Genomic DNA, 26,003 nt, shown 5'->3' with positions numbered 1-26,003 from the left:
TTCGGTCACCAAAACACATAACTCATAATACAAATCTTCATCGAACGTTAAGCGTGCGGATCCTATGGGTTCGAGAGCAATGTAGACATGGCCGAGACACATCCCCGGTCAATAACCAATAGCGGAACCTGGATGCTCATATTGGCTCCTACATATTTGACGAAGATCTTTATCGGTCAAATGATGTCTACTACGCAACCTTCTTCTTGTAGACGTTGTTGGGCCTCCAAGTGCAGAGGTTTGTAGGACAGTAGCAAATTTCCCTCAAGTGGATGACCTAAGGTTTATCAATCCGTGGGAGGCGTAGGATGAATATGGTCTCTCTCAAGCAACCCTGCAACAAAATAACAAAGAGTCTCTTGTGTCCCCAGCACACCCAATACAATGGTAGATTGTATAGGTGCACTAGTTCGGCGAAGAGATGGTGATACAAGTGCAATATGGATGGTAGATATAGGTATTTGTAATCCGAATTTATAAAAACAGCAAGGTAACTAATGATAAAAGTGAACATAAACGGTATTGCAATGCTAGGAAACAAGGCCTAGGGTTCATACTTTCACTAGTGCAAGTTCTCTCAACAATAATAACATAATTGGATCATATAACTATCCCTCAACATGCAACAAAGAGTCACTCCAAAGTCACTAATAGCGGAGAACAAATGAAGAGATTATTGTAGGGTACGAAACCACCTCGAAGTTATTCTTTCTGATCGATCTATTCAAGAGTCCGTAGTAAAATAACACGAAGCTATTCTTTCCGTTCGATCTATCATAGAGTTCGTACTAGAATAACACCTTAAGATACAAATCAACCAAAACCCTAATGTCACCTAGATACTCCAATGTCACCTCAAGTATCCGTGGGTAGGATTATACGATATGCATCACACAATCTCAGATTCATCTATTCAACCAACACAAAGTACTTCAAAGAGTGCCCCAAAGTTTCTACCGGAGAGTCAAGACGAAAACGTGTGCCAACCCCTATGCATAAGTTCACATGGTCACTGAACCCGCAAGTTGATCACCAAAACATACATCAAGTAGATCACGTGATATCCCATTGTCACCACAGATAAGCACATGCAAGACATACATCAAGTGTTCTCAAATCCTTAAAGACTCAATCCGATAAGATAAATTCAAAGGGAAAACTCAATCCATTACAGGAGAGTAGAGGGGGAGAAACATCATAAGATTCAACTATAATAGGAAAGCTCGCTATACATCAAGATCGTGCCAAATCAAGAACACGAGAGAGAGAGAGAGAGAGAGAGAGAGAGAGAGAGATCAAACACATAGCTACTGGTACATACCCTCAGCCCCGAGGGTGAACTACTCCCTCCTAGGCATGGAGAGCGCCGGGATGTTGAAGATGGCCACCGGTGAGGGATCCCCCCTCTAGCAGGGTGCCGGAACAGGGTCCCGATTGGTTTTTGGTGGCTACAGAGGCTTGCGGCGGCGGAACTCCTGATATATCGTGTTCCCCCGTGTTTTTAGGGTATATGGATATATATAGGCGAAAGAAGTCCGTAAGGGGAGCCACGAGGGGCCCACGAGGGTGGGGGCGCGCCCAAGGGGCAGGCGCGCCTCCCTGCCTCGTGGCCACCTCGAAGCTTCCCTGACTTCAACTCCAAGTCTCCTGGATCATGTTCGTTCCAAAAATCACGCTCCCGAAGGTTTCATTCCATTTGGACTCCGTTTGATATTCCTTTTCTGCGAAACACTGAAACAAGGGGAAAAACAGAAACTGGCACTGGGCTCTGGGTTAATAGGTTAGTCCCAAAAATAATATAAAAGTGCATAGTAAAGCCCATTAAACATCCAAGATGGATAATATAATAGCATGAAACTTCATAAATAATAGATACATTGGAGACGTATCAGCATCCCCAAGCTTAATTCCTGCTCGTCCCCAAGTAGGTAAATGATAAAAGAAATAATTTATGAAGTGTGAATGCTAGCAGGTGCACAAGTTTGATCAATGATAATTTCAATCACCTTTTCTAGCATCATCATATGTCATAACAGTAGCTCAACTCATAGAACTTTTCATGATCAAGTAACAAGCTATTCACATGTTAAAGTATAGATCATAAACTTTCTTGAAAACTAACAAACCGTGTTATTAATCATCAAACAATTACAATTCATCTTATTTTCAGGAAGAATCTATGTTAGAGCTTTGATTTAGCAAATCCCACATACTCAACTATCATATAGTCTTCCATGATTGCTACCACTCAAAGCATATTTTTAGAACAAATAGCATCCATCGAACACAGAGAAAGATAGGGGCTTAATGTTTCGCCTCCCAACTTATTTATCATATAGATAATTGTCAACAATAATAATTCATGATCAAATATATTTGAATGGCCATATATGCTTAGATCTTTCCACCACATGATGCTTGCCAACTAAAGAGTAGGTTGGAATGAGAAGGACTACTACTGACTCTTGCATAAAAGTAAAAGATAGGCCCTTCGCAGAAGGAAGCAGGGATTTGCAGAGGTGCCAGAGCTCGAAGCAAAAACAGAGATGAAAATAATTTTGAGAGTTATGCTTTCATTGTCAACATAACGACCAAGAGTTCCCAATATCTTCCATACTAGATACATTATAGGCGGTTCCCACGCAGAAAGGTAAAGTTTTTACTCCCCCTCCACCAACATTCACACTCCACGGCTTGTCCGAAACAACGGGTGCCGTCCAACTATCAACATTCCGGGGGGAGTTTTGTTTAAATTATTTGCGAATTTGTTTTTGATCTTTCGATCATAGGACTGGGCATCCCAGTTACCAGCCATTTTCTCGTGAATGATGAGCGGATTCCACTCATCGTGAGAATAACCCACCTAGCATGGAAGATACTGATGAGGGAAATATTCCCTAGAGGCAATAATAAAGTTATTATTTATTTCCTTATATCATGATAAATGTTTATTATTCATGCTAGAATTTTATTAACCGGAAACATAATACCTGTGTGAATACATAGACAAACAGAGTGTCACTAGTATGCCTCTACTTGACTAGCTCGTTAATCAAAGATGGTTGAGTTTCCTAGCCATGGACATGAGTTGTCATTTGATTAACGGGATCACATTATTAGGAGAATGATGTGAATGACTTGACCCATTCCGTTAGCTTACCACTCGATCGTTTAGTATGTTGCTATTGCTTTCTTCATGACTTATACATGTTCCTATGACTATGAGATTATGCAACTCCCGTTTACCGGAGGAACACTCTGTGCGCTACCAAACGTCACAATGTAACTGGGTGATTATAAAGGTGCTCTACAGGTGTCTCCGAAGGTACTTGTTGGGTTGGCGTATTTCGAGATTAGGATTTGTCACTCCGATTGTCGGAGAGGTATCTCTGGGCCCTCTCGGTAATGCACATCACTTAAGCCTTGCAAGCATTGCAACTAATGAGTTAGTTGTGGGATGATGTATTACGGAACCAGTAAAGAGACTTGCCGGTAACGAGATTGAACTAGGTATTGAGATACCGACGATCGAATCTCGGGCAAGTAACATACTAATGACAAAGGGAACAATGTATGTTGTTATGCGGTCTGACCGATAAAGATCTTCGTAGAATATGTGGGAGCCAATATGAGCATCCAGGTTCCGCTATTGGTTATTGACCGGAGACGTGTCTCGGTCATGTCTACATAGTTCTCGAACCCGTAGGGTCCGCACGCTTAACGTTTCGATGACAGTTATATTATGAGTTTATATGATTTGATGTACCGAAGGTTGTTCGGAGTCCCGGATGTGATCACGGACATGACGAGGAGTCTCGAAATGGTCGAGACATGAATATTGATATATTGGAAGCCTATATTTGGATATCGGAAGTGTTCCGGGTGAAATCGGGATTTTACCGGAGTACCGAGGGGTTACCGGAACCCCCCGGGGGCTTAATGGTCCATAGTGGGCCTTTGTGGAGAAGAGGAGAGGCGGCCAGGGCAGGGCCAAGCGCCCCTCCCCCCCTTAGTCCGAATAGGACAAGGAGGGGGGCAGCGCCCCCCCCCCTTTCCTTCCTCTCTCCCTCCTCTTTCCCCCTCCACTCCGAATCCAACTAGCAAAAGGGAGGGAGTCCTACTCCCGGTGGGAGTAGGACTCCACCTGGCGCGCCCCTCCTGGCCGGCCGCACCTCCCCCCCTTGCTCCTTTATATACGGGGGCAGGGGGCACCCTAGAGATACAACAATTGATCGTTTGATCTTTTAGCCGTGTGCGGTGCCCCCCTCCACCATAGTCCACCTTGATAATACTGTCGGTGCTTAGGCGAAGCCCTGCGTCGGTAGAACATCATCATCGTCACCATGCCGTCATGCTGACGAAACTCTCCCTCCACACTCGGCTGGATCGGAGTTCGAGGGACGTCATCGGGCTGAACGTGTGCTGAACTCGGAGGTGCCGTACGTTTGGTACTTGGATCGGTCGGATCGTGAAGACGTACGACTACATCAACCGCGTTGTGCTAACGCTTCCGCTTTTGGTCTACGAGGGTACGTGGACACACTCTCCCCTCTCGTTGCTATGCATCACCATGATCTTGCGTGTGCGTAGGTAATTTTTTGAAATTACTACGTTCCCCAACAGTGGCATCCGAGCCTGGTTTTATGCGTTGATGTTATATGCACGAGTAGAACACAAGTGAGTTGTGGGCGATATAAGTCATACTGCTTACCAGCATGTCATACTTTGGTTCGGCGGTATTGTTGGATGAAGCGGCCCGGACCGACATTACGCGTACGCTTACGCGAGACTGGTTCTACCGACGTGCTTTGCACACAGGTGGCTGGTGGGTGTCAGTTTCTCCAACTTTAGTTGAACCGAGTGTGGCTACGCCCGGTCCTTGATAATGTTAAAACAGCACTAACTTGACGAACTATCGTTGTGGTTTTGATGCGTAGGTAAGAACGGTTCTTGCTCAGCCCGTAGCAGCCACGTAAAACTTCCAACAACAAAGTAGAGGACGTCTAACTTGTTTTTGCAGGGCATGTTGTGATGTGATATGGTCAAGACGTGATGAGATATAAATTGTTGTATGAGATGATCATGTTTTGTTAAAGTTATCGGCAACTGGCAGGAGCCTTATGGTTGTCTCTTTATTGCATAAGATGCAAGCGCCAAATAATTGCTTTACTTTATCGCTATGCGATAGCAATAGTTGCAAGAGCAATAGTTGGCGAGACGACCATGTGACGACACATTGATATAGATCAAGATGATGGAGATCATGGTGTCATGCCGGTAACGATAGAGATCATGACGGTACTTTGGAGATGGAGATCAAAGGCGCAAGATGATCATGGCCATATCATGTCACATATTTTGCTTGCATATGATGTTTATCTTTTATATATCTTATCTTGCTTTGATTGACGGTAGCATTATAAGATGATCCCTCACTAAATTATCAAAGTACAAGTGTTCTCCCTGAGTATGCACCGTTGCGAAAGTTCTTCGTGCTGAGACACCACGTGATGATCGGGTGTGATAGGCTCTACGTTCAAATACAACGGGTGCAAAACAGTTGCACACTCGGAATACTCAGGTTAAACTTGACGAGCCTAGCATATAACAGATATGGCCTCGGAACACGGAGACCGAAAGGTCGAGCGTGAATCATATAGTAGATATGATCAACATAGTGATGTTCACCCTTGAAACTACTCCATCTCACGTGATGATCGGACATGGTTTAGTTGATTTGGATCATGTGATCACTTAGAGGATTAGAGGGATGTCTATCTAAGTGGGAGTTCTTAAGTAATATGATTAATTGAACTTTAATTTATCATGAACTCAGTCCTGATAGTATTAGCATATCTATGTTGTAGATCAATAGCTCGCGTTGTTGCTCCCCGTTTATATTTTGATATTGTTCCTAGAGAAAACTAAGTTGAAAAATGTTAGTAGCAATGATGCGGACTTGGTCCGTGATCTGAGGATTAACCTCATTGCTGCACAGAAGAATTATGTCCTTGATGCACCGCTAGGTGACAGACCTATTGCAGGAGCAGGTGCAGACGTTATGAATGTTTGACAAAGCTCGGTATGATGACTACTTTATAGTTTAGTGCACCATGCTTTACGGCTTAGAACCGGGACTTCAAAAATGTTTTGAACGCCACGGAGCATATAAGATGTTCCAAGAAGTTGAAATTGGTATTTCATACTCATGCCCGTGTCAAGAGGTATGAGACCTCTGATAGTACTTTGCCTACAAGATGGAGGAGAATAGCTCAACCAGTGAGCATTTGCTCAGATTGTCTGGGTACTACAATTGCTTGAATCAAGTGGGAGTAAATCTTCCAGATAAGATAGTAATTGACAAAGTTCTCTAGTCACTATCACCAAGTTACTAGAACTTCGTGATGAACTATAATATGCAAGGGATGACGAAAACAATTCCCAAGCTCTTCGCAATGCTAAAATCGGCGAAGGTAGAAATCAAGAAAAACATCAAGTGTTGATGGTTGACAAGACCACTAGTTTCAAGAAAAGGACAAAGGGAAGAAGGGGAACTTCAAGAAGAACGGCAAGCAAGTTGCTGCTCAAGTGAAGAAGCCCAAGTCTAGACCTAAGCCTGAGACGAAGTGCTTCTACTGCAAAGGGATTGGTCACTGGAAGCGGAACTGCCCCAAGTATTTGGCGGATAAGAAAGATGGCAAAATGAACAAAGGTATATTTGACATACATGTTATTGATGTGTACTTTACTAGTGTTTATTGCAACCCTCAGTATTTGATACTAGTTCAGTTGCTAAGAGTAGTAACTCGAAACGGGAGTTGCAGAATGAACAGAAACTAGTTAAGGGCAAGGTGACGATGTGTGTTGGAAGTAGTTCCAAGATTGATATGATCATCATCGCACACTCCCTATATTTTCGGGATTAGTGTTGAACCTAAATAAGTGTTATTTGGTGTTTGCGTTGAGCATGAATATGATTTGATCATGTTTATTGCAATACGGTTATTCATTTAAGTTAGAGAACAATTGTTGTTCTGTTTACATGAATAAAAACCTTCTATGGTCATACACACCAACGAAAATGGTTTGTTGGATCTCGATCGTAGTGATAGAAATATTCATAATATTGAAGCCAAAAGATGCAGAGTTGATAATGATAGTGCAACTTATTTGTGGCACTGCCGTTTAGGTCATATCGGTGTAAAGCGCATGAAGAAACTCCATACTGATGGACTTTTGGAACCACTTGATTATGAATCACTTGGTACTTGCGAACCGTGCCTCATGGCCAAGATGACTAAAATGCCATTCTCTGGAACAATGGAGCGAGCAACTGACTTATTGGAAATAATACATACTGATGTATGCGATCCGATGAGTGTTGAGCCTCGCGGCGGGTATCATTATTTTCTCACCTTCACAGATGATTTGAGCAGATATGGGTATATCTACTTGATGAAACATAAATCTGAAACATTTGAAAAGTTCAAATAATTGCAAAGTGAAGTGGAAAATCATCGTAACAAGAAAATAAAGTTTCTACGATCTGATCGTGGAAAAGAATATTTGAGTTACGAGTTTGGTCTTCATTTGAAACAATGCGGAATAGTTTCGCAACTCACGCCAGCTGGAACACCACAGCGTAATGGTGTGTCCGAACGTCGTAATCGCACTTTACTAGATATGGCGAGATCTATGATGTCTCTTACTGATTTACCGCTATCGTTTTGGGGTTATGCATTAGAGACAGCTGCATTCACGTTAAAAGGGGCACCATATAAATCCTTTGAGACGACACCCTATGAACTGTGGTTTAGTAAGAAACCTAAGCTGTCGTTTCTTAAAGTTTGGGGCGGTGATGCTTATGTGAAAAGTTTCAAACTGATAAGCTCGAACCCAAATCGGAGAAGTGCATCTTCATAGGATACCCAAACGAAATTGTTGGGTACACCTTCTATCATAGATCCGAAGGCAAATTCGTTGCTGAGAATGGATCCTTTCTAGAGAAGGAGTTTCTCTCGAAAGAAGTGAGTGGGAGGAAAGTAGAACTTGATGAGGTAACTGTACCTGCTCCCTTATTGGAAAGTAGTTCATCACAGAAATCTGTTCATGTGACTCCTACACCAATTAGTGAGGAAGCTAATGATGATGATCATGTAACTTCGGATCAAGTTACTACCGAACCTCGCAGGTCAACCAGAATAAAATCCGCACCAGAGTGGTACGGTAATCCTGTTCTGGAGGTCATGTTACTTCACCATGACGAACCTACGAACTATGAGGAAGCGATGATGAGCGCAGATTCCGCGAAATGGCTTGAGGCCATGAAATCTGAGATGGGATCCATGTATGAGAACAAAGTGTGGACTTTGGTTGACTTGCCCGATGATCGGCAAGCCATAGAAAATAGATGGATCTTCAAGAGGAAGTCGAACGCTGATAGTAGTGTTACTATCTACAAAGCTAGACTTGTCGAAAAAGGTTTTGACAAAGTTCAGGGTGTTGACTACAATGAGATTTTCTCACTCGTAGCGATGCTTAAGTCTGTCCGAATCATGTTAGCAAATTGCCACATTTTATGAAATTTTGCAAATGGATGTAAAGACTGCATTCCTGTATGGATTTCTGGAAAAGGAGTTGTATATGATGCAACCTGAAGGTTTTATCGATCCAAAGGATGCTAACAAAATATGCAAGCTCCAGCGATCCATCTATGAACTGGTGCAAGCATCTCGGAGTTGAAATATACGCTTTGATAAGTTGATCAAAGCATATAGTTTTATACAGACTTGCGGTGAAGCCTGTATTTACAAGAAAGTGAGTGGGAGCACTACAACATTTCTGATAAGTATATGTGGATCGGAAATAATGTAGAATCTTCTAGAAAGCATAAAGGAGTATTTGAAAGGAGTTTTTCAAAGAAAGACCTCGGTGAAGCTGCTTACATATTGAGCATCAAGATCTATGGAGATAGATCAAGACGCTTGATAAGTTTTTTCAATGAGTACATACCTTGACAAGATTTTGAAATAGTTCAAAATGGAACAGTCAAAGAAAGAGTTCTTGCCTGTGTTACAAGGTGTGAAATTGAGTAAGACTCAAAGCCCGACCACGGCAGAAAATAGAAAGAGAATGAAATGTCATTCCCTATGCCCCAGTCATAGGTTCTATAAAGTATGTTATGCTGTGTACCAGACCTATTGTGTACCTCACCATAAGTTTGGCAAGAGGGTACAATAGTGATATAGGAGTAGATCACTGGACAGTGGTCAAAATTATCCTTAGTGGAATAAGGATATGTTTCTCGATTATGGAGGTGACAAAAGGTTCGTCATAAAGGGTTACGTCGATGCAAGTTTTGACACTGATCCAGATGACTCTAAGTCTCAATCTGGATGCATATTGAAAGTGGGAGCAATTAGCTAGAGTAGCTCCGTGCAGAGCATTGTTGACATAGAAATTTGGAAAATACAGACGGATCTGAATGTGACAGACCCGTTGACTAAAATTATCTCACAAGCAAAACATGATCACACCTTAGTACTCTTTTGGGTGTTAATCACATAGCGATGTGAACTAGATTACTGACTCTAGTAAACCCTGATCACATATCGATGTGAACTATGGGTGTTAACCACATAAAGATGTGAACTATTGATGTTAAATCACATGGCGATGTGAACTAGATTATTGACTCTAGTGCAAGTGGGAGACTGAAGGAAATATGCTCTAGAGGCAATAATAAAGTTATTATTTATTTCCTTATATCATGATAAATGTTTATTATTCATGCTAGAATTGTATTAACCGGAAACATAATACTTGTGTGAATACATAGACAAATAGAGTGTCACTAGTATACCTCTACTTGACTAGCTCGTTAATCAAAGATGGTTGGGTTTCCTAGCCATGGACATGAGTTGTCATTTGATTAACGGGATCACATTATTAGGAGAATGATGTGATTGACTTGACCCATTCCGTTAGCTTAGCACTCGATCGTTTAGTATGTTGCTATTGCTTTCTTCATGACTTATACATGTTCCTATGACTATGAGATTATGCAACTACCGTTTATCGGAGGAACACTTTGTGTGCTACCAAACGTCACAACGTAACTGGGTGATTATAAAGGTTCTCTACAGGTGTCTCCGAAGGTACTTGTTGGGTTGGCGTATTTCGAGATTAGGATTTGTCACTCCGATTGTCGGAGAGGTATCTCTGGGCCCTCTCGGTAATGCACATCACTTAAGCCTTGCAAGCATTGCAACTAATGAGTTAGTTGTGGGATGATGTATTACGGAACCAGTAAAGAGACTTGCCGGTAACGAGATTGAACTAGGTATTGAGATACCGACGATCGAATCTCGGGCAAGTAACATGACGATAACAAAGGGAACAACGTATGTTGTTATGCGGTCTGACCGATAAAGATCTTCGTAGAATATGTGGGAGCCAATATGAGCATCCAGGTTCCGCTATTGGTTATTGACCGGAAACGTGTCTCAGTCATGTCTACATAGTTCTCGAACCCGTAGGGTCCGCACGCTTAACGTTTCGATGATAGTTATATTATGAGTTTATATGTTTTGATGTACCGAAGGTTGTTCAGAGTCCCGGATGTGATCACGGACATGACGAGGAGTCTCGAAATGGTCGAGACATGAAGATTGATATATTGGAAGCCTATATTTGGATATCAGAAGTGTTCCGGGTGAAATCGGGATTTTACCAGAGTACCGAGGGGTTACCGAAACCCCCCGGGGGCTTAATGGGCCATAGTGGGCCTTTGTGCAGAAGAGGAGAGGTGGCCAGGGCAGGGCCGCGCGCCCCTCCCCCTTAGTCCGAATAGGACAAGGAGAGGGGGGCGGCGCCCCCCCTTTGCTTCCTCTCTCCCTCCTCTTTCCCCCTCGACTCCTAATCCAACTAGGAAAAGGGAGGGAGTCCTACTCCCGGTGGGAGTAGGACTCCACCTGGCGCGCCCCTCCTGGCCGGCCGCACCTCCCCCTTGCTCCTTTATATACGGGGGCAGGGGGCACCCTAGAGATACAACAATTGATCGTTTGATCTTTTAGCCGTGTGCGGTGCCCCCCTCCACCATAGTCCACCTCGATAATACTGTAGCGGTGCTTAGGCGAGGCTCTCCCTCAACACTCGGCTGGATCGGAGTTCGAGGGACGTCATCGGGCTGAACGTGTGCTGAACTCGGAGGTGTCGTACGTTCGGTACTTGGATCGGTCGGATCGTGAAGACGTACGACTACATCAACCGCGTTGTGCTAACGCTTCTGCTTTCCGTCTACGAGGGTACGTGGACACACTCTCCCCTCTCGTTGCTATGCATCACCATGATCTTGCGTGTGCGTAGGAATTTTTTTGAAATTACTACGTTCCCCAACAACTGACAGCCCCTAGTGGCTACATGAGAGATTCAGGCAGACAAAACAGAGTATTATTTGAAGGTTTAGAGTTTGGCACATGCAAATTTACTTGGAACGGCAGGTAAATACCGCATATAGGTAGATATGGTGGACACTCATGGAATAAACTTGGTTCAAGGAATTTGGATGCACAAGCAGTATTCCCGCTTAGTACAGATATTTTGGCTAGCAAAGGATTCTAAATAGAAAGCACCACATGTTAGAGGATCCATAACAATATAACTTCTATACAAATATACCCAAGCATAACTCATTATGTTGTCTTCCTTGTCCAACTTCAACTAATTTGCTCAGATTTGAAAATAATTAATGGGGCTCACAATCATAGAAGATGTCCAAGATAGTATATTTATATGTGAAATCTCTCTTCCTTCAATATTCTTTCATGAATTGTTCACGTGACCAATACAATGTTTGCTAACCTTCAAAAAATTGATCACCTATACTTCTTATTTGTGAAGGCATTACTCCCCATGGGAAAGGCATATGAAACTTATATAATTTCAGATTTATGAGATTCAATTCATTCAACCATTTAAGGATATAAGTGAAGCACACGAGTAAATGACAAACTACTCCAAAAAGATATAAGTGAAGATCAATGAGTAGTTAAATAATTATGTAGCTATGTGAAGACTCTCTCTCATTTAAGAATTTCAGATCTTGGGATATTAATCAAACAGCAAGCAAAACAAAATAAAACGACACTTCAAGGATAGCACACATCATGTGAAGAAGCAAAAACTTAGGCACATCCAATACTAACCGATAATTGTTGAAGAAGAAAGGTGGGATGCCTACCGGAGCATCCCCAAGCTTAGATGCTTGAGACTTCTTGAAGTATTATCTTGGGATGCCTTGGGCATCCCCAAGCTTGAGCTTTTGTGTCTCCTTAATTCCTCAAATATCACAGCTTCCTAAATCTCGAAAGCTTCATCCACACCAAACTCAACAAGAACTCGTGAGATAAGTTAGTAAAAACCAATGCAAAAACCTTATCATTTTCTACTGTAACAAATCACTAAAATTATTATTCAACATTGCATACTAAATGCCTCTGCATATTTAATACTCCTATCCTCAAATAGAATCATTAAACAAGCAAACTATGCAAACATAACAGCAATCTGCCAAAACAGTACAATCTGTAAAGAATGCAAGATTCATCATACTTACCTAACTCCAAACATTATGAAATTCTACCACACTGTAGAAAATTTATCAGAGCTCAATATGCAAAAAGTTTCAACATTTTATCATATTCTGACTTTTCTAGGGAATTTTTGCAACAGCGGTAAACTTCTGTTTTGAAACAGCAACATGTATACTTGCAGAATCAGCATGGTAAAGGCTATCCTTGACATTTTTATTGAAAATAAATATGCAAAACATTATTCTAAATAACAGCAAGCAAATCCTAGCAAAATAAAATGACGCTCCAAGCAAAACACATATCACGTGGTGAATAAAAATGTAGCTCCAAGTAAAGTTACCGATGAACGAAGACGAAAGAGGGGATGCCATCCGGGCATCCCCAAGCTTAGGCTTTTGGTTATCCTTGAATATTACCTTGGGGTGCCTTGGGCATCTCCAAGCTTAGGCTCTTGCCACTCCTTATTCCATAGTCCATCGAATCTTTACCCAAAACTTGAAAACTTCACAACACAAAACTTAACAGAAAACTCGTAAGCTCCGTTAGTATAAGAAAATAAATCACCACTTAGGTACTGTTGTGAACTCATTCTAAATTCATATTGGTGTAATATCTACTGTATTCCAACTTCTCTATGGTTCATACCCTCCGATACTACTCATAGATTCATCAAAATAAGCAAACAACACATAGAAAACAGAATCTGTCAAAAACAGAACAGTCTGTAGTAATCTGTATCAAACGTACACTTCTGGAACTCGGAAAAATCTTCCAGAATAGCACGACCTAGATAATTTGATTATAGATCTACTGCAATTGGAACAGTATTTTATCACTTTCTGGTGATTTTTAACAATTGTTTTCGTGAGCAGAAAGTTTCTGTCTTTTTCAGCAAGATCAAATAATTATCATCCAAGAAGATCCTATAGGTCTTACTTGGCACAAACACTAATTAAAACATAAAACCACATCTAACCAGAGGCTAGATGATTTATTTATTACTAAACAGGTGCAAAAGGCAAAGAACAAAAATAAAATTGGGTTGCCTCCCAACTAGCGCTTTTCTTTAATGCCTTTCTAGCTAGGCATGATGATTTCAATGATGCTCATATAAAAGGTAAGAATTGAAACATAAAGAGAGCATCATGAATAATATGACTAGCACATTTAAGTCTAACCCACTTCCTATGCATAGGGATTTTGTGAGCAAACAACTTATGCAAACAAGAATCAACTTGCATAGGAAGGCAAAACAAGTGCAACTTCAAAAATTTCAACACATAGAGAGGAAACTTGATATTATTGCCATATGTAGAAGCATATGATCCTCTCTCATAATAATTTTCAGTAGCATCATGAATGAATTCAACAATATAACCATCACATAAAGCATTATTCTCATGATGCACAAGCATATAAATTTTACTACTCTCCACATAAGCAAATTTCTTCTCATCAATAGTAGTGGGAGCAAACTCAACAAAATAACTATCATGTGAAGCATAATCCAACTGAAAATTAAAATCATGATGACAATTTTCATGGTTATCTTTATTCTTTATAGCATACGTGTCATCACAATAATCATCATATATAGGAGGCATGCTTTCATCATAATAAATTTGCTTATCAAAACTTGGGGGACTAAACATATCATCTTCATTAAACATAGCATCCCCAAGCTTGTGGCTTTGCATATCATTAGCATCATGGGTATTCAAAGAATTCATACTAACAACACTGCAATCATGCTCATCATTCACATATTTTATGCCAAGCATTCTATGTAATTCTTCTTCTAGTACTTGAGCACAATTTTCCTTTCCATCATTTTCACAATAGATATTAAAAAGATGAAGCATATGAGGCACCCTCAATTCCATTTTTTGTAGTTTTCTTTTATAAACTAAACTAGTGATAAAACAAGAAACAAAAAGATTCGATTGCAAGATCTAAAGATATACCTTCAAGCACTCACCTCCCCGGCAACGGGGCCAGAAAAGAGCTTGATGTCTACTACGCAACCTTCTTCTTGTAGACGTTGTTGGGCCTCCAAGTGTAGAGGTTTGTAGGATAGTAGCAAATTTCCCTCAAGTGGATGACCTAAGGTTTATCAATCCGTGGGAGGCGTAGGATGAAGATGGTCTCTCTCAAGCAACCCTGCAACCAAATAACAAAGAGTCTCTTGTGTCCCCAACACACCCAATACAATGGGAAATTCACGGAAAATTTCGGCATGACTTTTGCTAAAAAGTGGACAAATCGAGAATCTGAAATTTGCCGGAACGGAAATGAATCAACATTCCGGCAAAATATAGGCCACTCAGCTTCATTTCCTGGAAACAACAAAACCACTTGGGCACAATCGAACCACTTCAATAATGGAATATGCAAATGAACATCAATGACATATATCATATAACAACAATATGCAAATGAAATTACTGTTTAGGCATTTTCAAAAAAAATTGCCCTAGCTAATTTCCAAAAAAAAATTACTAATCATTTTTCCTAAATGCTAAAAAATGCCTACTGCCCTAAACAAATCTAGGGTTCATATGAACACCTAGGGTTCATATGAACATCAACACAGCATCAACACATATATAAATTGCCCTAGCAGAGAGAGAGAGGAGGGTAGGGGAGAGGAGAGGCAGAGCCTTACGGTGACTGCGGCAAGGGAGGGCCAGGCGACGTCGAGGTCGGGGTCGGGGCTCGGGCGCGCGGCCGAGGGCGGCGTCGAGGTCGGGGTCGGGGGCGGCGTCGAATCCGGGGTCAGGGGCGGCGTTGAGGCGGGAGAGCACGCGGCGGCCGACGGGCGACGGCGGCGGCGACAGCGGAGGAGTTGCGATTTGGGGGAAGTGGCCATTGGGGGAAATGAATCGAGCGGTTTAGTCAGAAGTAGCAGTAGCGCGTTCCAGGAAGTGCGCTACTGCTAACATAACTACAGCACGTTCCTGGATATGCGCTACTGGTATACCATTCTCTTTTTTCCACTTTTCATTTATTTTTCTTTATATTTTATTTTTTTTCCTTTCACCTTTTTGTATTTCTTTCATTTTCATTTACTTTTCTATTTGCTTTCCATTTAATTTTATTTACTTTAGCAGTCGCGCGTCTCAGCGTAAACACGCTGCTACAAAGCAAATAGCGGTAGCGCGGTTTGGCGAAGATCGCTACTACTATGTGCAGCCTATCGGCTAAGCCGTGGGAATTTTAGTAGTAGCGCTTTTGTACTCGGGCGCGCTACTGCTATAACTGTATATGTAGCGCGGTTTACACCACCGCGCTGCTGCTAATTAGCACCAGCATGCATTTTTAGCCCGCGCTACTGCTAATGTTCTGTGTATAAGGTTTTCCCTAGTAGTGTCAACATGCAACAAAGAGTCACTCCAAAGTCACTAATAGCGGAGAACAAACAAAGTGATTATTCTAGGGTACGAAACCACCTCAAAGTTATTCTTTCTGATCGATCTATTCAAGAGTCCGTAGTAAAATAACACGAAGCTATTCTTTCCGTTCTATCTATCATAGAGTTCGTACTAGAATAACACCTTAAGATACAAATCAACCAAAATCCTAATGTCACCTAAATACTCCAATGTCACCTCAAGTATCCGTGGGTATGATTATACGATATGCATCACACAATCTCAGATTCATCTATTCAACCAACACAAAGTACTTCAAAGAGTGCCCCAAAGTTTCTACCGGAGAGTCAAGACAAAACGTGTGCCAACCCCTATGCATAAGTTCACATGGTCACTGAACCCGCAAGTTGATCACCAAAACATACATCAGGTAGATCACGTGATATCCCATTGTCACCACAGAGAAGCACATGCAAGACATACATCAAGTGTTCTCAAATCCTTAAAGACTCAATCCGATAAGATAACTTCAAAGGGAAAACTCAATCCATTACAAGATAGTAGAGGGGGAGAAACATCATAAGATCCAACTATAATAGCAAAGCTCGCGATACATCAAGATCGTGCCAAACCAAGAACACGAGGGAGAGAGAGATCAAACACATAGCTACTGGTACATACCCTCAGCCCCGAGGGTGAACTACTCCCTCCTCGTCATGGAGAGCGCCGCGATGATGAAGATGGCCACCGGTGAGGGATCCCCCCTCCGGCAGGGTGCCGGAACAGGGTCCCGGTTGGTTTTTGGTGGCTACAGAGGCTTGCGGCGGCGGAACTCCCGATCTATTGTGTTCCCCGGTGTTTTTAGGGTATATGGATATATATATATAGGCGAAAGAAGTCGGTAAGGGGAGCCACGAGGGGCCCACGAGGGTGGGGGGCGCGCCTCCCTGCCTCGTGGCCACCTCGAAGCTTCCCTGACTTCAACTCCAAGTCTCCTGGATCACGTTCGTTCCAAAAATCACGGTCCTGAAGGTTTCATTCCGTTTGGACTCCGTTTGATATTCCTCTTCTGTGAAACACTGAAACAAGGGAAAAACAGAAACTGGCACTGGGCTCTGGGTTAATAGGTTAGTCCCAAAAATAATATAAAAGTGCATAGTAAAGCCCATTAAATATCCAAGATGGATAATATAATAGCATGAATACTTCATAAATTAAAGATACGTTGGAGACGTATCATCAAACCGCATAACAACATACGTTGTTCCCTTTGTCATTGGTAGGTTACTTGCCCGAGATTCGATCGTCGATATCATCATACCTAGTTCAATCTCGTTACCAGCAAGTCTCTTTACTCATTCCGTAATGCATCATCCCACAACTAACTCATTAATCACATTGCTTGCAAGGCTTATAGTGATGTGCATTACTGAGAGGGCCCAGAGATACCTCTCTGATACACGGAGTGACAAATCCTAATCTTGATCTATGCCAACCCAGCAAACACCTTCGGAGACACCTGTAGAGCATGTTTATAATCACCCAGTTATGTTGTGACGTTTGATAGCACACAAGGTGTTCCTACGGTATTCGGGAGTTGCATAACCTCATAGTCAGAGGAACATGTATAAGTAATGAAGAAAGCAATAGCAATAAAACTAAACAATCATAATGCTAAGCTAACGGATGGGTTTTGTCCATCGCATCATTCTCTAATGATGTGATCCTGTTCGTCAAATGACAACACATGTCTATGGTCAGGAAACATAACCACCTTTGATCAACGAGCTAGTCAAGTAGAGGCATACTAGGGACACTCTGTTTTGTCTATGTATTCACACATGTACTAAGTTTCCGGTTAATACAATTCTAGCATGAATAATAAACATTTATAATGATATAAGGAAATATAAATAACAACTTTATTATTGCCTCTAGGGCATATTTCCTTCAGTCTCCCACTTGCACTAGAGTCAATAATCTAGATTACATAGTAATGATTCTAACACCCTTTGTAGTCTTGGTGTTGATCATGTTTTGCTCGTGGAAGAGGCTTAGTCAACGGGTATGCAACATTAAGGTCCGTATGTTTTTTGCAAATCTCTATGTCTCCCTCCTTGACTTGATCACGGATGGAATTGAAGCGTCTCTTGATGTGTTTGGTTCTTTTGTGAAATCTGGATTCCTTCACCAAGGCTATTGCTCCAGTATTGTCACAAAAGACTTTCATTGGACCCGATGCACTAGGTATGACACCTAGATCGGATATGAACTCCTTCATCCAGACTCCTTCATTTGTTGATTCTGAAGCAGCTATGTACTCCGCTTCACACGTAGATCCCGCCACGACGCTCTGCTTGGAACTACACCAACTAACAGTTCCACCATTCAATATAAATATGTATCCGGTTTGCGACTTAGAGTCATCCGGATCAGTGTCAAAGCTTGCATCGACGTAACCATTTACGACGAGCTCTTTGTCACCTCCATAAACGAGAAACATATCCTTAGTCCTTTTTAGGTATTTCAGGATGTTCTTTACCGCTGTCTAGTGATCCACTCCTGGATTACTTTGGTACCTCCCTGCTAAACTTATAGCAAGGCACACATCAGGTCTGGTACACAGCATTGCATACATGATAGAACCTATGGCTGAGGCATAGGGAAAGACTTTCATTTTCTCTCTATCTTCTGCAGTGGTCGGGAAATGAGTCTGACTCAACTTCACACCTTGTAACACAGGCAAGAACCCTTTCTTTGACTGATCCATTTTGAACTTCTTCAAAACTTTATCAAGGTATGTGCTTTGTGAAAGTCCAATTAAGCGTCTTGATCTATCTCTATAGATCTTGATGCCCAATATATAAGCAGCTTCACCGAGGTCTTTCATCGAAAAATTCTTATTCAACTATCCTTTTATGCTATCCAGAAATTCGGTATCATTTCCAATCAACAATATGTCATCCACATATAATATTAGAAATGCTACTGAGCTCCCACTCACTTTCTTGTAAATACAGTCTTCTCCAAAATTCTCTATAAAACCATATGCTTTGATCACACTATCAAAGCGTATATTCCAACTCCGAAAGGCTTGTACCAGTCCATAAATGGATTGCTGGAGCTTGCACACTTTGTTAGCACCTTTAGGATCAACAAAACCTTCTGGTTGTATCATATACAACTCTTCTTTAAGAAATCCATTAAGGAATGCAGTTTTGACATCCATTTGCCAAATTTCATAATCATAAAATGCGGCAATTGCTAACATGATTCGTACAGAGTTAAGCATCGCTACGGGTGAGAAGGTCTCATCATAGTCAACTCCTTGAACTTGTCGAAAACCTTTCGCAACAAGTCGAGCTTTGTAGACAGTATAATTACCGTCAGCGTCAGTCTTCTTCTTGAAGATCCATTTATTCTCTATGGCTTGCCGATCATCGGGAAAGTCAACCAAAGTCCACACTTTGTTCTCATACATGGATCCCATCTCAGATTTCATGGCCTCAAGCCATTTCGCGGAATCTGGGTTCACCATCGCTTCCTCATAGTTTGGAGGTTCGTCATGATCTAGTAACATGACTTCCAGAACAGGATTACCGTACCACTCTGGTTCGGTAGCAACTTGATCCGAAGTTTCATGAGCATCATCATTATCTTCCTCACTAATTGGTGTAGGCATCACTGGAACTGATTTCTATGATGAACTACTTTCCAATTCGGGAGAAGGTACAATTACCTCATCAAGTTATACTTTCCTCCCACTCACTTCTTTCGAGAGAAACTCCTTCTCTAGAAAAGATCCATTCTTAGCAACGAAAATCTTGCCTTCGGATCTGTGATAGAAGGTGTACCCAAAGGTCTCCTTTGGGTATCCTATGAAGACGCATTTCTCCGATTTGGGTTTCTTGCCTTCACATAAGCATCGCAGCCCCAAACTTTAAGAAACGACAACTTAGGTTTCTTGCCAAACCAAAGTTCATATGGTGTCGTCTCAACGGATTTAGATAGTGCCCTATTTAACGTGAATATGGCCGTCTCTAAAGCATAACCATAAAACGATAGCGGTAAATCGGTAAGAGACATCATAGATCGCACCATATCTAATAAAGTACGGTTATGACGTTCGGACCACTACTAGGAAAAGGCCTACTAATGGCGCACCTAATTTGGCCATTAATGGCGCATTAGTGGTGCGCCATTAGTGCCACGCCATTAGTATATTTTACTAATGGAGCACCACTGGTGCGCCATTAGTATCTGGTATACTAATGGCGCACCCCAGATGCGCCATTAGTATATACAACAGTGCGCCATTAGTATGCCTCCCAGGGGGCCATCTATACCCAGGTGCTTTGGCATACTAATGGCGCACAACAACAGGATGCGCCATTAGTAACTTCGGCATACTAATGGCGCACTGTTTAGTGATGCGCCATTAGTATCCTTTGCTATTTTTGAATTTGGATCTGGATCGCGATTTTTTTGCCCATTTTTTGCTTGTTTTTTTGGCTCATTTTTTTGCACGATATTATTTCAAATTTTGTTCCTGTTTTTGGATCTTGTACGTTCTTTTGCCGTGTTCTTTTGCCGGAGAGGAGTTCGCCGGAGAGGAGGAGGAGGAGGTCGCCGGAGAGGTGCTCGCCTACATCGCCGGAGAGGAGGAGGAGGTCGCCGGAGAGGAGTTCACCGGAGCATCGGAGAGGAGGAAGGAGAAACCATGAGGGGAGCTCACCGAAGAGGAGGGAGGAGGAGCTCACCGAAGAGGAGGGAGGAGGAGCTCACCGGAGAGGAGGGAGTAGGAGCTCACCGGAGAGGAGGGAGGAGGAGCTCACCGTAGAGGAGGGAGGAGGAGCTCACCGGAGAGGAGGGAGGAGGAGCTCACCGAAGAGGAGGGAGGAGGAGCTCACCGGAGAGGAGGGAGTAGGAGCTCACCGGAGAGGAGGGAGGAGGAGCTCACCGGAGAGGAGGGAGGAGGAGCTCACCGGAGAGGAGGGAGGAGGAGCTCACCGGAGAGGAGGGAGGACGAGCTCACCGGAGAGGAGGGAGGAGGAGCTCACCGGAGAGGAGGGAGGAGGAGCTCACCGGAGAGGAGGGAGAAGGAGATGAAGTGGAGGAGAAGAATGAAGAGGTAAGGAGGAGAGGACACGCCCAGCCATATATACGGCATAGTAATGGCGCACCGTGGGCAGGTGCGCCATTACTATTTTTTTTATTTTTTTTATTTTTTTTTTGAATTTTGAAGGCGGGAAGATACTAATGGCGCACCATGGGCAGGTGCGCCATTAGTAACTTTTTTTTATTTTTTTTATTTATTTTGAATTTTGAAGGCGGGAAGATACTAATGGCGCACCATGGGCAGGTGCGCCATTAGTAACTTTTTTTATTTTTTTAATTTATTTTGAATTTTGAAGGCGGGAAGATAGTAATGGCGCACCATGGGCAGGTGCGCCATTAGTAAGTTTGATTTTTTTTGAATTTTTTTGCCTCTCCAGATCTTAAAAGCCCCGTATCTTTTTTTCTGTTAGGTTTTTGAGGATTTTGAAAATGTTTAACGGGGTTCCCCCGTTAAATTCGGATGTAACTTTTCGAGTAGATGATTTTTCATATAAAAAACGTTTTCATCCGAGTTCGTATGCAAAAGTTATGCCCATTTTAAGAAATTCCAGAGAGATTTTGCATATAAAGTCGAAATTCATATTTGTTAATTTTCCCAACAACTAGACCACATATCACATGGGAAACTTATTTTATTTTATTTTTTTGACATTTCCATCATTTTCTTTTATTTTTTTAAAAACTGAAAAGGCGGTCCAGGGGGTGCATTCGGTGGAATGGGCCAAGTTACTAATGGCGCACCGTGGGGGTGGTGCGCCATTAGTAGTTCACCTAGTAATGGCGCACCTCCCCAACCGTGCGCCGTTAGTAGTTTTTCAAAAAAAAAAATTTGAAACAAACAAAATTTGTAACAAAATTACTAATGGCGCACCTGTGAGTGGTGCGCCATTAGTAGTTCAACTAGTAATGGCGCACCGTGGGAGTGGTGCGCCATTAGTAGTTGAACTAACTACTAATGGCGCACCACTCACAGGTGCGCCATTAGTAGTTTAAAAAATAAAAATAAAAAATTGAAAAATAATTGAAAAATAATTACTAATGGTGCACCGTGGGGTGGTGCGCCATTACTAATTAAACTACTAATGGCGCATCATCCCACGGTGCGCCATTAGTAGTTTTGAAAAAATTAAAAAAAAACATTAGAAGTTACCTGCTGCTGCTGCCTCCGCCGGCGGCCTCGGTGCTGCTTCACGGCTGCTGCTTCTTCTCCACCTAATCGACTGACCCAATTTTCAATTGTAGGTGACTGATAAAACTGAAAAAGTTTAGCAGAACTACGTTAGAAATGTACATGTCCCTGCCAAGATATTTTTTTTCTCGATTCTAGTTTTTTCTGGGATGGTTTCTGGAAGATCACGTATTTTTCAGACTCTTTGGCCAGATTTTTAAACGAATTTTGAATTCGATAACAATTGCGTCAAAACATATTACCGTACTACTAAACCTTTCAAGGAAAAGGAAAGAGAAATGCATATGAGCTAAGAAAATGAAAGCCTACAACGATAAATTAGCGTACTACTAATAAGCTTTCCAAGCCTCGGACTCCAAGCAAGTAGTAAATGATATCAAGACAGCAAGCAAAGGGAGCTACGGAGCAATCATAATGGAGGTTAGGCAACGTTCATTACTCTTCAATTGTAATTTTACCTTTGAAGACAGAGCTACTAATAGCGATGTTTGCACATTCGTTTGATCGGGGTAGACAATTGTGGTTTTTGGAACCCCATGATCCTTTGTGTATCCCACTTAATGTGGTCTATGAGCAATATTAAACTTGGTTTTTTTTTCCAATAAAAAAACTTGGTTAATCCCTAAAAAAACTAATAAGCTTTCCGACGATGAGGATCAGCTTAATTAGCAAAACCTTCCACAAAAGGCGCGCGATCCCCCGCAAAATCCGTCTCTCCCAAACTAATCAGGCTATTTACGATCTTAAAAATCCCCCAAAAACCCTCACCCAGACCAAACCGATCGCATCCATGGCGGCGGCTGCTGCTGCTGCGGCGTGCCGCAGGGCCGTCTCCTACACCCTGCGCGGTCCGCCGGCCGAGAGCCTCGCCGCAACGGCGACCAGTTCGTGGACCTGCTCGACGCCAACTTCAACAAGCCTGCCCCGGCGCCGCAGGCGAAGACGCGCACCGAGAACAACTCCCCGACGTTCCCCACCTCGGGTGACCCCTGCCTCGACTTCTTCTTCCACGTCGTTCCCGACACCCCGGCCGAGACCGTCTCATCTCTCCTCGCAAACGCCTGGGCCGCCGATCCTAGCACCGCGCTCCGCCTCGCCTGCAACCTCCGCGGCGTGCGCGGCACCGGCAAGTCGGACCGGGAGGGGTTCTACGCCGCCGCGCTCTGGATGCATGGCTCCCACCCCGCCACGCTCGCCCTCAACGCGCGCCCGGTGGCCGAGTTCGGATACCTCAAGGACCTCCCCGAGATCCTCCACCGCATCATCCATGGCGGTGTCGCCACCACCGCCAGGACCCCAAAGAAGCAGTGGAGCGAAGACTCGGAGGTCTCCATGTACGGGGGTACGAGCGAGGCGCGCATTGCTGCCAGCCTGAAGCGCGACCAGGAGGAGGCCGCCCAGGCCGCCGTCCAGCGCAGGAAGAAGCGCGCGGATGCAGCGGCGAGAGCCGTCGAGAGGTACGCCCGGGACCCGAACTACCGCCTCCTGCACGACATGACGGCCGACGTGTTCGCCGACCTCCTCGCCGAGGACATGAAGAAGCTCTCAGATGGCAACGTCGACCTCTCGCTCGCCGGAAAATGGTGCCCGTCGATCGACAGCTGCTACGACCGCTCCACGCTCATCTGCGAGGCCATCGCGCGCCGCCTCTTCCACAAGGGCTCGGCGCCCGATCTTCCCGAGGACTTGCCGGACGCGTACTATGCCTACCGCGCGCGCGAGCGCCTCCGCAAGGAGGCCTACGTGCCGCTGCGCCATGCCCTCAAGCTCCCCGAGATCTTCATCTCGGCGCGCGCGTGGGGCGAGGTGGTGTACACGCGCGTGGCCTCCGTCGCGATGAAGAACTACAAGGACCTCTTCCTCGAGCACGACGAAGAGCGTTTCAACAGCTACCTCGCCGACGTCAAGTCCGGCAAGGCGAAGATCGCGGCGGGCGCTCTGCTGCCGCACGAAATCCTGAAGTCCGCCTACGACGACGATGGAGTCGCGGACCTGCAGTGGAAGCGCATGGTGGAGGACCTGCTGGCGCTGGGCAAGCTCAACAACTGCCTCGCCGTATGCGACGTGTCGGGCAGCATGGGCGGCCTCCCCATGGACGTATGCGTGGCGCTCGGCCTCCTCCTCTCCGAGCTCTGCGACGAGCCATGGCGCCACCGCGTCATCACCTTCAGCGAGAAGCCGCAGCTGCACCACATCTCCGGCGACAACCTCGCGGAGAAGACACAATTCATACGCGAGATGCAATGGGACCTGAACACCGACTTCCAGGCGGTGTTCGACCAGCTCCTGCGCGTGGCCGTCGCCGGCAAGGTCCCTCCGGAGCGCATGGTGAAGAAGGTGTTCGTGTTCAGCGACATGGAGTTCGACCAGGCGTCGTCGAGGCCGTGGGAGACCGACTACGAGGCGATCACGAGGAAGTATTCCGAGGCCGGGTACGGCGACGCCGTGCCGCAGATCGTCTTCTGGAACCTGCGGGACTCAGACTCGGTGCCGGTGACGGCGCATCAGAAGGAGGTGGCGCTGGTGAGCGGCTTCTCCAAGAACATGGTGAAGCTGTTCCTCGAGGGCGAATACATCCTGTCGCCGAGGGCAGTCATGGAGAAGGCCATCGCTGGGCCGGAGTACCAGAAGTTCGTTGTGTTCGACTGAAGAGTAGGCACGCGTGTGTGAGTGAGCGTGACTGCTTGCAATGGTTTTCTCTGTAGCTGTTTCCATTCCATTCTGCTGAAGAAATATATTGCAGGCGGCCAACTTTGTCTATAGTTTAGAGCTGTCCATGAAACGAACATTAAACTTTTCATCTCATATTTGTTATTGTCTTTTTGGACAAATGCAAGAAGGAAGATGAGCGTTCTTTTTTGCAGAAAAATATTTTAATTAATATAGGAAATTTGACAAAAGAGTACCGAGATTATTACTTGATAGGAACCCAAAACGTGACAATTTTGATGAGGTGACATAGAATTAAATAAATAAAGAAAGAATTGAGTATCATATATCATGATACCTTGTCAATAATAGTGTTATGCTACTATATGTCATGCATGACAACAAATAAGGTCATCTAAGATACTGATATTTGATACTATGTACTCCCTCCATTCCGTTATACAAGATGTATTTGTTTTTCCAAAAGTCAAACGAGTGCATGTTTGACTGAGTTTTTAGAAAAATATATCAATATCCACAATACGAAGGAAGAGCGTGTGTTCTTTTTTTCAGAATTTTTTTTTAATTTATATAGGAAATTTGCCAAAAAGAGTACAGATATTATTTACTTAATAACCCAAAACGGGATAATTTTGATGAGGTGGCATAGAATTAAGTAGAGAAAGAGATAATTGAGTATCATATCATGATACCGTATTATAATAATGCTATAGTACTATATGTCTTGCATGACAACAAATAAGGTCATGTAAGATACTGATATTGGATACTATGTATTACCGAGGTAGTACCATATATTAGTATCATATGCATGATATTAATGCTACCCACTACAGCAGCATAACTAATCTTCTTCTTAGACCTTTTTTACGAGAAATTTCCCAATCTATTCATCTTCAATCCTGGCAGTACAAAGAACAACAGAGGTAATAAAAATTACAACCATGTCCATGGACCACCTAGCGACGAGTACAAGCACTGGAGCGAGCCGAAGGCGCACCGCCGTCATCGTCCTCCCTCACCGGAGCCGGGCAAACCTTATTGTAGAAGACAGTCGGGAAG

General features: G+C 43.5%; 1 protein-coding gene across 1 annotated transcript in view; it reads left to right on the top strand.

Annotated features, from left to right (window-relative positions):
• LOC109737773 (uncharacterized) overlaps nucleotides 1–24,920 on the top strand; it is a 60,682-nt gene extending 35,762 nt beyond the window's left edge. The window contains exon 5 of the mRNA XM_045231593.1: nucleotides 23,044–24,920. Coding sequence (XP_045087528.1) covers nucleotides 23,044–24,920 — 1,877 coding nt within the window. The remainder of the gene's footprint in view (nucleotides 1–23,043) is intronic.
• Nucleotides 24,921–26,003: the final 1,083 nt, after the last annotated feature.

This window comes from Aegilops tauschii, chromosome 7, assembly GCF_002575655.3.
Source record: "Aegilops tauschii subsp. strangulata cultivar AL8/78 chromosome 7, Aet v6.0, whole genome shotgun sequence".
Taxonomy (NCBI): Eukaryota; Viridiplantae; Streptophyta; class Magnoliopsida; order Poales; family Poaceae; genus Aegilops; species Aegilops tauschii.
This window is presented reverse-complemented; position numbering and strand designations above follow the sequence as displayed.